This window comes from Eutrigla gurnardus, assembly GCF_963514095.1.
Source record: "Eutrigla gurnardus genome assembly, chromosome: 3".
NCBI classification, from domain to species: domain Eukaryota; kingdom Metazoa; phylum Chordata; class Actinopteri; order Perciformes; family Triglidae; genus Eutrigla; species Eutrigla gurnardus.
Genome location: NC_139917.1, coordinates 11,931,451 through 11,947,628, shown reverse-complemented (window position 1 = coordinate 11,947,628; position 16,178 = coordinate 11,931,451). Strand labels below are relative to the sequence as shown.

At 44.3% G+C, this 16,178-nt stretch overlaps 1 protein-coding gene across 1 annotated transcript in view; it reads left to right on the top strand.

Annotated features, from left to right (window-relative positions):
- adgrl3.1 (adhesion G protein-coupled receptor L3.1) overlaps positions 1–16,178 on the top strand; it is a 126,902-nt gene that overhangs the window by 47,973 nt on the left and 62,751 nt on the right. The window contains exon 5 of the mRNA XM_084005363.1: positions 8,847–8,956. Within this exon, the coding sequence (XP_083861489.1) occupies positions 8,847–8,956 (110 nt within the window). The remainder of the gene's footprint in view (positions 1–8,846; positions 8,957–16,178) is intronic.

The window sequence follows — 16,178 nt, the reverse complement described above, 5'->3', positions numbered from 1 at the left end:
AAATTCTACAAGACAAGTGTCTCGCTGTGGCGCCGCTCCGTCGTCTTGGCGGCGATGGTGTCTCACACGCTTCTCTGCTTTTTCGCCGACCAAGAGTGACAGCCAAGCTGTCTGGAATGCAACTCGTCTTTTAGCTTTTAGGAGGATTTGGAGTCTGTGCAAGCAGGTGGCGTCTGATTAAACTGTGGAGGATGCGGGTGTCGCATGGAAAAATGCACAGGCGGATGTAAGGCGGGGAGTAACTGCGGAGGTGTCGGCACAGGAATGTTGCTAGGTGGAATCAGGAGGAAGACTCCCCGAGTGTGTCCTGGAATCGGACGACGTGGAAGTTGCCATGGTTACCAGTGGAAGAGGAGAGGGGAGGAGAGGAGAGATGGCGGAGCTCAAAAACAGTACTTGGCCGTGAGCCGTAATGTGTTGTATTATTTGAGTGCCTCTGTGTTTTAGACATACACTCTAATTATTACTATGAATCCCTTTGATTCTGATGCAGTTCAGTAACCTAAAAAGATAATAAATAAATTAATATGATTATTACAGACAAAAATAGGTCATTTTTAAAGGCTGATTTAACATGTTTCACACGTTCCAATAACCATACCACCAGTTAGTACGCTAGAAAAAGATTGGTTCAGTATGTCAAATTCAGTACGCCAAAAATACCAGGATATCCTACAGCTTTGGGTCGCATTTTGCAGTATGCCAGCATCCCTTTCTAAGCTAGAGGGCCACAGTTCAAGGTGCTTGAGATGTTTGGACGAGGTAGTATGTCCCAACTGAATGTAAGTGCAGCTGCAGCATGTACCAAGAGTACAAAGAAAAAAGTATGCAAGTTGGAATACGGTATCCGTTTCTATCCTGGTAGGATTTATTATTTCTCGCCTGGCATGAAGCCAGAGGGAGGAGCACTTTGTTTAACAGAAGTACATATTGGACACACAGATTATGCAGTATTCATGGTATACACATATATACTGTGTGTTGCATGTTGTGCGTCAAAAGTGACATTTGACATGCTCAGACAGAATGGGAGAAAAATGGGAGAGAATGTCATCCTCCAGCCAAATATTAATAATGGAACACATTTCAAAGCCTTTTCCCAGTAGGGAAAACAACATTATTTTACCTGTGGCTTGTCTGACAGGCTGTTCGAGAGCTGACAGAAATGCAGTCAGGGGCCGCAGAGGAGTGTGTATGTGTTTGTGTGTGTGTGTGTGTGTGGGAGAGAAAGAGAACAGGAGAGACAGATCTGTCATTTCTTTATAAGCGTGGTGGTGTGGTGGTGCTGGCACAGGATGTGATGCATCCGCTTCACTGGACCCTGTGGTAGACGCACGCACACACACACACACACACTTACTCACAAACACACGCACACACACACAGACACCTGTCTCTTCTTCCCTGTCTCTTACCTCTGTCGATCACATTCCCTGCATCACTCTTCAATTACTTACTACATCCCAGTTCCTCTGCATCCACTGTTTCTGTCACTCCATTTGTCCGTCTCCAAACAGCCCTACTCTGTGTGTGTGTGTGTGTGTGTGTGTGTGTGTGTGTGTGTGTGTGTGTGTGTGTGTGTGTGTGTGTGTGTGTGTGTGTGTGTGTGTAACCACATCAGGGAGCTAATAAAGCAGAAATGAGGCCAGTAGTGTAGTATGGGTGTGTGTGTGTGCGTATGTGAGAGAGAGAGAGAGAGAGAGAGAGAGAGAGAGAGAGAGAGAATGTATGGCCAGGCTAACAGCTTTCTATCCTGTAGCGAGATACAGTAACTATGCCCTTTCTGCTGTCAAATGGGTTTCCTGAACTCCCGCAGGACATAAAGAGCCTTGTGAAATCATATTTTCCCATTTCCTTTTGTTATTTTCACAATTTTATTTCATGTTTTTTTTTTTTTTTTTAACAACTGCTCAACTCGTTCCATTTCGTTTTTTAAATCAGTTTGGGGATTTTAATTGTATTCCTTTTTCTGAATGTATTACAAGCTTATAAAATAATTGTGGGGAATATTTTTATGCTCATTAAAATACAGTATTCATTTTATTTGTATGGGTGATTTGGACCTCTGGTAGTGTGCAATTTATAATGTTATTATCAAGGAATAATTCTGGTAAATATTGTTTAATCTGGGGAACTGAATGCTTCCTTCAGATAGCAGAGAACAGTTGAAGAAATACTGGAGTTATGTTATTTCCAGAGAAATAATCTCTCAAGGTCAATACATTTTAGACGTCAAGGAGAAAGACCAAACTGTATTCTTGACGCGTGATCACGTGTGTGAAAATCACCACATAGTTTGACATGAACGCCGTTATCTTCCGCTCTTTATATTTTTGTTTCAAACCAGTTCAGTCTCGGTTGAGTTGGCACCACCACTTCCTCTGCCTCATTCTGGGTTCATGCATGAGTCACTGTCAACAGCAGAACATGTTGGGGGGATTTTCAGTCCGTTTTCTGCAAGTTACCTCACAGTGTGGGTGAACAAACCGAGCAAAATAAAATGGTCACATTATGCGCGCCATTAGTCTGTATCGCTGTTGCACAACTCTCCGAGGGAGCATCACCAAAAGATTTCTCAATATTCTGAACCGTCCGTGTTCCTGCTGGTTTGGCCTGAAAGCCTTTGATTTATTGCTCAGATCTTCTTCTTTTTGGTTGCTTTGTTTGTTTGTTCACATTCATTCTTAAATGTGGCTAATATCAGATTCCAGTGTGAACTGGTCACGGCCCTGAACTGACCCACATCTGCTGAAGAGCAATAACAAAGACATGCAGCAACAAAGACATGCAGCACGCCGTCGTACGCATGTAAAAACGGAGGTCACTGAAGTCAACGTTTGCTATTCTATGGAATAATAATTCCCACCAGTGCAGAGTTGCAGAATATAGATTTAGAATGACGTGATTTAGTTTTTATTTACAACAACACAAGGCTGACCAATCAGAACCTGCAGGTTCAGTTCCAGAAGTAAGAAAACATTTTAAAGCAATTTGCATGTGGTGTGGCTTGCTTCCTGTGTCCAAATAAGGACGGTAGATTTTTATAATATTGTTTTTGCTTCCCATGAGCCCGAGAGCTTTGTGGGTTAAATGTCACTTTTCGACAAAAGAGGCGAGTTGAGGTAGTTCAGACACCTCTGTAACAGCAGGGCTGAGAAGAATTACCTAGAAGCTTTTAGAAATGGTAGAAATAACAAAATAGTAAATAATAAATCAAATTTCAAGGAGAAAGTTGGTGAATTCTTTTGGAAATTAAATAAAAAATGTAAATTTAGATTTAGAAAATATCTCAGTTATTTGTCAAAATCTTCTTTACTCAAGGTTTACTTACTAGCCTTCACCAAAGCTTTCAACCTCATGTCACGGCCTTCATTAGCAAATGGAATTTATTCCATTTTTACAGGGTTGATTTACTTGTTATACATTCTGGTGTATATACAGTCAATGTGACAAATTGTATTTAGTACGCTAAAACGGTATGTGAGATTTTTTTAGTATGTCCAAAAACTTATGAGACCTACATGAATGCATACTAGTACCAGTGAAATATTACACTGTGCAGTATGCAAACACTGGACACTACGTCAGGATAAATAACCCACAATGCAATGTGGTAATATGGTAATGTCGTTAACGTTCATACATTACAATGTCGGACAGCTTTGTAACGCCAATGATGCTTCCTCACTATAAGATTCCACTTTGTTGGGCGTAAGATATTTTTACAATTCATTCAAACTTTGATTCTCACAAATGATGGGTAATGATGGGTAATGATGGTATGTTATACCTGGATCTTACAGCGACCTTCCTCATCCATGACGCCCATAGAGCATACACACCCCTTTAACCCCGCCCCCAAGCCACTCGGTCCAACCTGGTTCTCAGACTCGGTCAACATCAATGACTCTTGATTCAGCCATTATGATAATGATTTTAAATAAGTATTTACTAAACTGTTCATATGGGATGTCGATTTACCTAAAAACGTAAAGAAGTGTTCGAGATGCGTCATACCCAATATAGAGGAATACGTTTTTTGGGGTCCAACGTCATCAAGTGACAGAGCCGGATGCTGTAATTGCAGCGTTTGGCCAAAATGTCAAATTGACTTCAAATTATTGTGCAAATTCCTGTGTACCGACAGCGGTCTAGAATGTCTAAAATGTGTATCTTTTTAGGATTTTCAGACAGCAGTCTATTGTGTGTGTGTGTGTGTGTGTGTATGCGAATGTTCACCATTCCAGAAGGTTTGTATGTGTTCGGCATGATCGTGGCGCTGTCGGTGACTCAGCCGGTGTGTGACTGTATTCGAATGTCGTTTCCAGAGGACTGTGCCGAGGCTTTGTGCATCACTCACTCTCAGACACCTCTTTTAACTCATGAGGATTAGTTCCCAGCTCTCACTTGCTCTGTAATTATATAGTTCTTCAACACATCTGCACTCGAGCACATACACACACGCGCACATGCAAGCACACACACACACACACACACACACACACAAATATTTATTCCGCCTTCCATCTGCTGGCAGACTCACACGTGTGCTAGCGCTGCACACTCCCTCCGCCAGCGTCAGCCTCATCAAATCATCAGTCAGTCAGTTATGTTTATATGAGGGAAGGAGACAGAGACGGAGTGAAGGGAGGTCTGCCAAACAAAGTGAAAAACATCAGAGACAATAACAACGGCAGCACCCACTGCAGCATCGCAGCTTTCCCTTTCCCTGCCTGCCACCGCTCGCCTTTGTTAGTGAATAGTTTGTTTGTGTGCTTGTGTGCGTGCTGCACGTCGCAGGGAAGAAAGCCAGCAGGCAAGGCGGTATCCAGGCCACTGCCTTGTTTTGATGCGGTCATGCTAATTAAAAAAGGAGCATTTCTGCCAGCACCAAGAGCACCACACAGGGAAAAAAATATAGAGCTATTTGAACGTGCACGTTCTGCATCTACATTCACTACGGGTCAGGATGCAGAGACCGGACGTGAATTGGGATTTTTTTTGCTGATGTTTTTTTGTATGTTTCATGAGGCTGGATAAACACATTGGTAGAGAGGGGATGAGAGGGGAAGAGAGAAGGAGATGGAGGTGCTGGGGACATAAGGGAGTCTTTTTTGGATCGGATTCAGACTACTGGCTCAGACGGAGCGGTGACGTCAGCACAGGGTTTACAGAGGATGGAGGGATGGAAGGAGATGACGCCCTGAGGGAGGCAGGAATGAGAGCGATATTAAAGGAGGGAGAGTGGACAGACGGAGAGAGAGAGAGAGGAAGAAAGTGGCGAGCAATAAGAGGCCTACCACATATATCTGGGTGTGACTTTGGAAACTGCAGCTAAGTGGGTTTAAGGCAGATAAACAGACAGTCGGAATGAGAGACAAAGAAGGAGGAACTGAGAGGAATAATTCCTTAGCGGGAAGGATGAAGACAAAGGCTGTGGAAGAAATTGGTTTATTATCTTGGCTTAGAAGAGCGTAGGGCGAAGAGGAAGAAAAGGTGGTGCCGACAAAAAATAGACAGAGAAAAGAAGGAGTGACAGGAGTGAGATGGAGCGTGCAAGAGATTATGTCAAATCTTTGCTCTATACCCTCTATTTAAAACACCAGTCAATAACCTTCAGTGCTTTATGACTCAGCCGTGAAAGTCCCAGAGAATGGAGCCTCGTTCTTGCAGCAGCACGAAGTACAAATAAACACACACACACACACACACACACACACACACACACACACACACACACACACACACACACACACACACACACAACTTAAATTTTCTCCCTTTTGTGCTCTTCAAAACACATTTGTGTCTTCTTTCTCCTACGCTGCCCGTCTCCCTGCTTTTTTTAAATGTATTGTGTCTCGCTTATTTGTGCATTCTGCAGTGACTTTCTGTCCGTTATGTGCTTTCACTGCCCCGTTCACGAGCATCCTTCTGTGTCAGTTGGATTTTTCCCCCCAGGCTCCTTTAGATGAGACATCTTTTATAAGCCCGCCAAGAAACCCTTCCCGGTGTTAACAGGTTGTTTTCTCTCCTAAAAGTGTGTGTGGGGGAAATATTTTAATCCTACACCGTATACGTGCGTGACAGCACTTCTCCCGACATGCATCCCTAATTGCTTCATCTCATCTGGCGTGATGACATCACAACTGTGGCACTCACGAATATGTGAGGCCAGTAAATGGTTTTCACCACTGTGGGCCAGCCGATCGTGTCCACCGGTCGGTGTCGTGTGCAAAGTTCTGGCTGGTGTGTCAGTTCGTGCCCCCCCCCCGGTCCGTAACTTGCACTGATGACAGGTGACCGATGATGAAAGCACCGGGGCAAGAAATTAAAAAGCAGAGAGGCGAGAAAAGAGAAGGGAGGGAGCGAGAGGAGAGAAGACTGGCGGGTATTGTTATGCGAATATGACAGACAGCGCGACACATGAGACTTTTAAACCTTTTTAAACTTCAATAACCTGTCATTGACCACGGGCATGCTGGTCAGCAATAGACGGCAATATACACGTCACAGTAGGTGTGCAACCTACAATGGTTCTCTGTGTGATAAGTGGACATTTAAACCAAAAAATGAAATTAGCTCTCATGCATATTTCATTATGCAAAGTGAGCGATACTGTAAGAAAAAAGACACTTGAGGGGTTTGGCGTGCTCATTAAAAATATCTCAATGGGAGAATCGAAATGTTTTTTAATGTAAATGTCGCCTGTTTGACAGGTGCGCCGGGAAAGAGGGAGACTGAACAGTTGTTCTAATTGAAAGAAAATATTCAGAAAGGAGAAATGGCTCATCCGCCTTCTTAAAATAGGCATTGTCCCCCTTGTGTGTTACTTTTTCCCCCCCTAGTCGTGCACATGATATATATCCTTCATTCACGGAAATTCGATAATTTATTAAAAGCAGGAAGGGGCAGTGAGATAAAGTGGCGCTTCATTTTATAGGGGAGCATTTTGTGTTATTACATGTATCCATCATTATAATACATGGGCTCCAGCCATACGCCAACAAATCATCTTTGGCCTTAGCATGTTTAATTAGAAGTGCATGAATGTCACGTGTGCTTCTTAATAGCTGCACAGCGACACGCACTCAAACACGAACCCTCGCAGGCAAGGAGCGAATATGCTGTGTGCTGCCTTCCATCGGCCGCCTTAATAACGGAGAGCAATACTTACTTTTTGTGTGTCAGAGGAGCGGGCCCCCCATGATAATTAAAATTAATTACCTGGAGTCTGGGGCAAAATGCTGTTAAAGCCATAGGTTACTGTTGTCAGTGCTGCGCACACACACACACACACACACACACACACACACACACACACCAGAAGTGTCCTTGCACAACAGCCCTTCAGTAGCCATTGTGGACTACCTTGTGTACGTGTGATTTCAAGGATTCCATTAGTTTATCGTCCACTTCAGGTGTATCAGTAAGGACGTATTGTCAGTGCTTTTTTGTCACTCTTAAGGGTCCTTAAACACAGATGACTCTCGAGTGTCAGGGTGAATGTAGTGAAGTACAATGCTGAAATATATTAAGGGAGCACTTAATCATGACAGTATAACACCGAGCCAGTTCAACTTCAGTGATATCAATCTGTCCATTTAGGAAGCACAGGTGTCACTGCTTTGGTTTACATGAAAGAGACAACAGGTCAACAGAGAGGCAAAAGAAAGACAACCCCCAACAAGGGAATGGTTTTGATGTGGTGACCACAACCAGTTGCTCTCCGTATCCTTTCTAGTTCTGTGTTCTGCGAGTGTCCTTGGCGCTACTTGTAGCACGAGGCTGCAGTAGTAGGTGATAGTCCAGCATAATAGCTAGACAACCGGCAGCCCAATCAGGTTGCACAGGTAGTCCAGATCCTCCAGGATCCACATCCATACGTGAGGTCACGAGAAGGTTTCATGGAGACGAGAACACGAGAACATGGAGGAGATACCTGTTGGAGGCTGTTACACAAGGAGAGCTTGACAGGACCGTACAAGGGCATCAACCCAGCAGCAGGACCGGTATCTGCTCCTTTGTGGAGGAGGAACAGGAGGAGAACTGCCAGAGATTTACAAAATGACCTCCAGCAGGCTAATGGTGTGCATGTTTCAGAAACAAACTCCATGAGGGTGGCATGAGAAGAGAGCAGGTTCACAATGAGCACATGTGATAGGTGTGAAAGAGTCTGGAGATGACGTGTTGAACGTTATGCTGTCTGTAACATCCAGCAGGACTGGTTTGGTGGTGGGTCTGAGAGTATATCCTTGGAGGGTCAAACAGGCCTCCATGTCATAGCCAACGGTACCCTGACTGCTCGTAGCAGGACGAAATCGATTCAAGGTCTGACAATCGAAGCGATTGACAACGGCATTGATGCCAATGCCAAGTACCTCCACAGCCCGTCCAGGAGCCCACAGATGCCCTGATCCAGGTCTGAGAGGAGATCCCCCAACACACCATCTGCCCACTCACCAGGAGCAGCCCAGATGTTGTTGGGAGTTCATATGGGCACAAGGGGCCAAACACATTACTGAGTCACATTATGAGTTGGATCAGTCTGTGATTTACATTTTTTTTACTTTGATTTTCGGTGTTATTTTGAATCCAGCCCTGAATGAGTTGATGATTTTGGTGTCCATTGACCGCTGTTACACCATTTGTTTGCAACAAATTAAACAAAGTACATCAGTTAAGATTTTCAATTTGAATAATCCGATAATCTGAATAATAATATTCATCAGAGTCTGTGTTCTGTATTATTGAGTGCTTTGGTCCTCAAAATCCATCTGTGAGCATAAACTGTATCTGTGGATCTGGATGTGTTTATCTAACCTGCCTGACTCTTCCTCATGTAGGTGCAACAACCGGACCCAGTGTGCGGTGGTGGCTGGGCCCGACGTCTTCCCCGACCCCTGTCCTGGCACATACAAGTACTTGGAAGTCCAATACGAGTGTGTCCCATACAGTAAGTACCTTGTATATCAAATATAGAGGCCTATACTGCCTCTTCAGCAGGCGGAAACATGCATTCTTTCTACTGACCATCAGGGGGCGACTCCTCTGGTTGCAAAAAGAAGTCTGATTGTATAGAAGTCTGTGAGAAAATGACCCAACTTCTCACTTGATATATTATCTCAGCAAACATTTTAAACATGAGTTTATGGTCTCAACCGCTACTTTCAAAATTGTATTTATACAAATACTTACATGAAATTGAATTCTACATGTGACCCATCCTAAGCATTAAGAGCAGTGGGCGGAGCAACTTGGCTTTCAGCATCATGCTCAAGGACACTTGGACATACTGATAGAGTGTCAAACCGCCAACTTTGTGGTTAAAGGACGCCGCTCTACCCACGGAGCACCATCTGCCCAAGTCTTCTTCAATACAGCATGATGTTCACTAAGTGAATTATGGTCCATCGAGAGTAGAGCAGACGATGAAGCAGGGTATGCTTCAGGCTGTGGCTACTTTTTGATTGACACGTTGCTACCACAGCATTGTCCTTATTTTCGTTGCAAAAAAAAACTAAGATAGCGATTGCCAAAAAGCTGAAATCTTGGCTTCTAAACAGCGGTCCACAAACCAGTGGGTGACTTTACAGTGACCACATCCACTTCCTTTATATAGGCTATGGTCTACAGTAACAACATTCATCCACATATTATGGATGTCGGAAAAATAAGTCTGAAATACTAAAGCCTTTAAAATAATCTAATTTATGATTCTTTGTCACGCCGATGTATCAAAAACCCCAGTCGCTTTATGTGGGAAACTCTGATGACACAGTTCACTGGGAAACTCCAAGGGAGGAGAAAAGAGGATGGGCTCCAATGACAGCAGATGGTGATTTGACCTTTGACTCACGTGATACCAGACTGGGAGGTCGTACTCACTGGAGTGAATCATTCATGGAACAGGGTCTCTAAATATACCAACAACTGTGAAATATCTTCTTTTTTATTTTTTACCAGCTTAGTTTCCCCCGAAATCTAGGTTGCAACTCATTGCATAATAAACGCAAAAGGGTTGAAGGGTGGAGACTTAGTGAATCAAAGACATCTATTTGTCCTTGATGTTTATTTCACACTGCATTCCTGCTTAGAGGATTTGTCCAAAGGCAAAGATAAGATGCAAAACTAAATCTCAAGTGTTGCCTTTCAATAGTTTTTTTTTATTTATTTTTTATCTTTCATGTTGTGGTGGAAATCCTTACATCCCCCCCCCCCCCCCCCCCCCCTCCCCAAAAAAAAAAGAACATTTCAAATGCTATGAGAGGCCAAATTATTCATTAAGTAAAACGGTCAAACACTGAAGTGAGTAGAAAAGATACAACTTTCTCAAGCCAATAAGTGACCTACTGACCTTCATTGGCAAATGTCAAACTGGAGCTTGACAGCTCAGCTGGAAGAAGATGAGATTCAATTCTTTTTATAAGAATAATGTCACACTGAGTGCTACATGCCACCCATATCACAGTGTATATCATCTCCATTGTAAAGCTCACAGGAACGTAGTTCAAGGAGCAGTGTGGGTGTCGTGATAGAAAACTGTCTATTTTTGTTGCGTGTAGTATTGATGACATTTTTCGGTTCGCTACAAATATCTCTGCGGTGGAAGTCATAAAAGATAGGATACAGAGTTGGGATAAGATAAAGTCAGGATATATTTACAGCAACAACAAACAAAGGCCATATTCAAAGTCAATTTAATCTCCTCTGTAAATCTGACTTCTACCAAAAACAATCAGAAAAACGGATTGAGCCTGAGTTTTGGAGAAATTCGAAGTGAAATCTTGTTATGAGTAAACTGCCTTGTCTCAAGTTAGTGTCAGTTCTCTTTAAAAACAAAAGCAAATTACTTTTATCCTCAAGCTAAATTTGTCTGACGTGCACTGGGGAAACTTTTGACTCCAGATATTCAATATTATTCATTAAATTTAATTATTTTCCGTTTCCCTCCAGTAAGAACTGTATGTATTTGAATGTATTTATACAATGTTAGTTTTTGCTGTAGAAATCCCAGCTACCGTTTTTTTGGTCCAACACTGTCCGGGTGTGCAGCCCTGGCACGACGCTCCATACAGACGGCCAAGGTGATCTCCCACACTGAAGCATTCAATTATGTCCGGCTAAACGGCTCTTGCCTGGCGTCTAGAATGACCAGCAGATTAAATAATAGGACTATCAGAGCCCTCTCTGGAGCAGATGGAAACACAACCTGATACCTGCTTAATGCCCCCGACGAGTGCTCGTGCATGTAACGCGTCCAAACGGGAGCGTGTGCCCGTGTGTGTTTTCGTTCTCGCCTGCACGTTCTGACTTTATCCTTGTTTTACCTGCTTGAAAAAAAAATGCCGTTTCTCAGATTAAACACTGGAGAGAACAGTAGCATGGGAAACAACTGAGTGCAAAAAGGAAGATGAGTTGCGTGCTGATCTGATAAACAGGGTCTGTCAGGGTAACGTTTCCCAAAGCAAAAAATAGACGGCGTCTGAAACCAAAGTCATTAGAGAGCTCAGCTGACAGAGGGAGGGACACAGAGAGAGAGAGGGAGCATGGGAGAAAAGGAGAGAGAGAGAGAGAGAGAGAGGGAGGGAGAGAGCCTTTGACAGTACATTAGCAGTTTTCTTGTACTGACTAAGTGTTCAGGCTGGATCAGGTAGCGCTCTGATACGCTACCTGCCTCCTGTGTCGGAGCGTTTTAGCCACCAGACATTCGGAAATATGACGCGTAAAAAGGTGAAACTAGTCTTTAGATACCATTCATCACACTTCACAATGTTTTGTCCGAGAGCTACGACAGCTTTACGCGGCGGGACCCTTCACAGAGCCCCTCGCAGCTCGTCCTTAAAATATTCATCAAATCAATTGTCTTTGAAGGGGCGTAATAGTGTCCTTAGCGAACCTCAGAACAAGATACTTCAGCTCGTCGACGTTCGGGAGGCCGGAGATCCTGCCGTCTACAATCACGCCGGCGTGCCTCACATAGCAAATCAATGCTGTCAGCCGCGTTGTTGTGAAAGATACATTTTGTGAGACATTAAGCGGTGATATATCTCCAAAATGTTGCCATAACTCATGGCGGATCGATAAACGGAGGCTTGTTTTCGGAAATATATGAGAGTGTACTCAAACTGTCGCATTCCTAAAACACTCAACAACAAATCATCGCATTTACATTGGAAGGGTGGTTGGCTTTAGTACACTCAAATGGCTGTAACATCAAGGAGGGGACGCCCATAACTCAAGTGGGCGTCCCTCGACATTAAAGCGCACTGGCAGCCGCCGCTTGTTGAGTGGAAACACCTGACCCCCGAGCTCACCTCCGAGGCCGGGTGTTTGCTAATCACACACCGATCACACGGGGAAAGAAATGGGCCGGACCTCGTGCTGGAGATGTACTTTCCCCTCAACTCTGACTGCATAGATATTGTAAACAGATCTCAAAGTGGCTCGTAAAACAGCTAATTAAATGATATGCGGTTTTGAGTTTTCTGGGAAATTTTGCCCCTCCACCTCTCCTCGTTTTTTAGTTTTTTAGTTTTTTCTTGAAGATTTTTTGGCTGGCTCTACCTCCACGGCGCTTCATCCCTCCTCCTCCCTGCACTGCAGGTTTTTTGGCCGCTTTCCAAAGCTAAAAATCAAGTGCTCTCCCTCACTTTCACTCTCCGGCTCTCTGTGGTATGAGTGTGTGGCGGTCGTGTGCCAAACTAGCCGGCTAGCTTTTGCAGTAATTAGCCACCTGTGTATACTCGTTCATAACACTGCAGGCGGACTATAAATATCCATACATTAGCACACCGCTGTACAAAACACTTCTCCGAGGCGGCTCTCGCACACGCTGATACTGTTAACGTTGAGAAGAATGCGGCAATGTCGCAGACAGAAACCAAAAAAAAGGGTATATGATGATTTGTATCGTTTCATTCGTGGTCATCCTTTGGAAGAAAAAAAAGAAGAAAAGAGCCGGGAACACTTGGGATTATGTCTATCCATTTCCTCATCTTTATGCAGCAGACCCTGGCTCTCCGCCTGTCGTTATGAAGCAATTAGCCTACTACCACATTTAGTGTATTAATCAGAAAACGCCAGTGATATGTTATGCAATACCCATGCAGCCTATTTTAGACAATAGACGTGGCTCAGTAGGAGAGCTAATTAAAAGATAAAATCACCTTCTTGTCTGTCCAATTAAAGACTTCTGTCAGATTGGACCCTTGGAATAACTTCCTCATGATAACATGAGAAGAGCTGTGTGTGTGTTGTCGTGGAAACAACTGCTCAGAGCCAGGATTCTGTCCTTGTGAGTGTGTGTGTGTGTGTGTGTGTGTGTGCGCGTGTGCATGTAACAGCATACCGTACGTGTGTTTGTGCGTACATATGCAGGCAATTCTGTGTTTCCCAGAGAGAGCGAGCGAAGATGGAAAGGAACCAAAGAGACAGAAGGAGAGAGACGGAGCGACAGCTGAAACAGAGATAGACAGAAATAGGTTAGACGAGGCCAGCAGACGAGGAACAGAAAGAATGAATTAACTGATAAAAAAAAGACACAGTGTGAGAGGTGGACAGGGGGGACGGTGGGGGAGATACGGAGGACGTAACGGAGAGCAGGGGGAGAGAGAGAGAGGCAGCAGGCGAGGACAGAGAGAAATAATAGAATAATGGAGAGAGGCAGGAGAAAACTAACCGTGTCCGCAAATGACCTTGAGTCTTAGCCGGCTTGGCTGATTGGAGATCAGAGATAGCAGTGGTAAGGCTGCTGTCGCCACTCGTCTGCGGGAACACGGGCGCCCGAGCAAACACGTATTCCACGCAGTCTTTCCTCCTAGACCAATACCTACTTAATAAACCATGCGCTTTCAATAAAAATGCTAATTATCTTTACACCGCACCACAGTCAGGTTAACAGCGCTGCTGTGTGAGTGGGTATAAGAAATAGAAGAGAAGGAAGACAAAATACAGAGATGTGCATGTGATTAAAAGAAAGTTAAAATATTGAACAGCAGATATTAATGAATATTTAGAGGATTTTTTAGTGAATATGAAACGAGACAGGCGACACATTGTCACTACAGAGCATTTCTGTTAGCACTGTTGTTTTTTAATGAGTAGCATGAGGGTTTTTTTGGGAACTAACTTATTCAATAGTGCAGTCTAAGTGGTTTTGCGAATGATCCCTCAAAGATACTCTCCTGCTGAGGTTTTCCTGGAAATTTTCCATTTTGTGGTTCGTCGTCCATATTTTTCTCCTCTGTGCTCCCGGCGCTAAATTAGCCGTAGCGCAAAAGGAACCCTCATCGTCTGCGTCACCTCGCATGCTAGCACTAACCTTGGGGGGAAAACCTTTCGACACACGTCTCGCCGACCTTCACCGCCGCACCAAGGTTTGGGGTCGCCTTGATACGTACGAGACTGCTTTATATTATTGGATCTTTCATGCTTTTATGTTGTAAAAAGTCCCCTTTACAAACAGATGCTTCTTTGTATAAGAGCCTTGTTTAGTCTTGTCTTGTTTTGTACACGGAGAACAAAACTCTACAATGATGATAAAATCTTGCGGTGAGGTCACAGACGGGGGCGTCCCTTAATCTGGACGGCGATACAAATTGAATGACATTTGTTTGACATTTTGTTTGCCATTTTACCCGCCCACACTTTTTTCATTTGAAATCTATTAGTCGCTGTCAACCTTGAACCGCGCGTCTGGGAGGCTGTGGACTCGGTTGATGCAAAGTCCTCCTTGTTCTGTGTCATTAATCCCCGTCGCCTCGACCACAACGCGTCTCTTTGTATTGTTTAAACGTGCGCGCGTTTGGCACATCAATATCTGTCGTCGCGCCGCGCTCCACACCGACACACTATCTGCTTTCTTTCCCAGCTTTTCTCACGAGGGAACTGCTTCCTTGTGGTGAACCATTTTATATCTCCACTAGTAAGGAAACACACACACACACACACACACAGACACACACACACACACGCTTGTTTTAGGTTTAACACGATCTCCTCCCAGAGATTGCTTATTTATCGGGAGTTGTGCTAAGCCGCACCAGTTACCATGCATTTTTCATGAGCCTCGGATTTAATGGTTGAGTGTGTGAGAGTGTGTGTGTGTGTGCGCGCGTACTTTTCTGTGTGTCACATGTGTTTGTATACGTCTTCTGGCTGGTGATGAGTTTGGGCTTTAATGTGTTGAAGAATTTATGCGCGGAGTGTGCGATATGTTGTGCTATATATAAACACGTGCCATCCGGAAGTCCTTCCAAATGTTTTTTTTCCTTTTTGACGACTGCCTTTCTGCTCTCCTCCCCCTCCTCCCATCCCATCCTATCCTCTCCTCTCTCTCCGGGGACCAGTTCCATTCAGCAGGTCTCTAACGGTCTTGAAAGACACAAGGGCAGTGCCTGCAGGATTAGGTTTCTGCCATGTTCACATTCCCCTCGGTTCCCCCCCGGGAGCAAGGTGAAATGGAATTCATATGTTTGAGAGGCTTCGAGCGAGTGTGCACATTTCATCGCGCGGCGACACGAACAACCCTCCGCCGGAGCTCTAAGGATAACGGTTTGAATATAATAGACAGGGAATTGATGCCGGGGTGGAAAGCAAACCGCTGCAATCAGCACGCTCCCACCTCCGCACACAAGCGTAGGTGACACGCACAAAGCTCACCCACCGTGCATCAGAGAGCATTTGAGATGTGGCAGTTTTTGGCTGGTCCACTGAAATGCAACGCCAGTAATCAAATCTATTTAGCCTACTGGCTTTCATTGCTCGGTTGCTATTAGCATACATTTAAGAGCTCATCATCTCAGGGGCTGTTTGTGCCGTCGCCGTATTTTGTCCTGCGCTACGAATAGGGTCGCCATAGTTACGATGAATCTACACACGTTATTCTATAGTGCCTTGCCTCTCTCTACGTCTACTTGGCACGTATGCGTCTGTTCCTCCATATGTGCGTGTGTGTGTGTGTGTGTGTGTGTGTGTGTGTGAGACATATGCGAGATGCATTACTGTCAGATAGCTTCCCTGTTGCAGTGCGGTCTCCTCAGACGCTTACGTAATGTTATTACCAATCACACATGGAGAGCATCCTGGCGCTCTCACAAGGTTAGGATGAAATATGAGAATGATTATGAATATCTGAGATTGTATTATCATGATTTCCTTATTATTGCATCATTAAT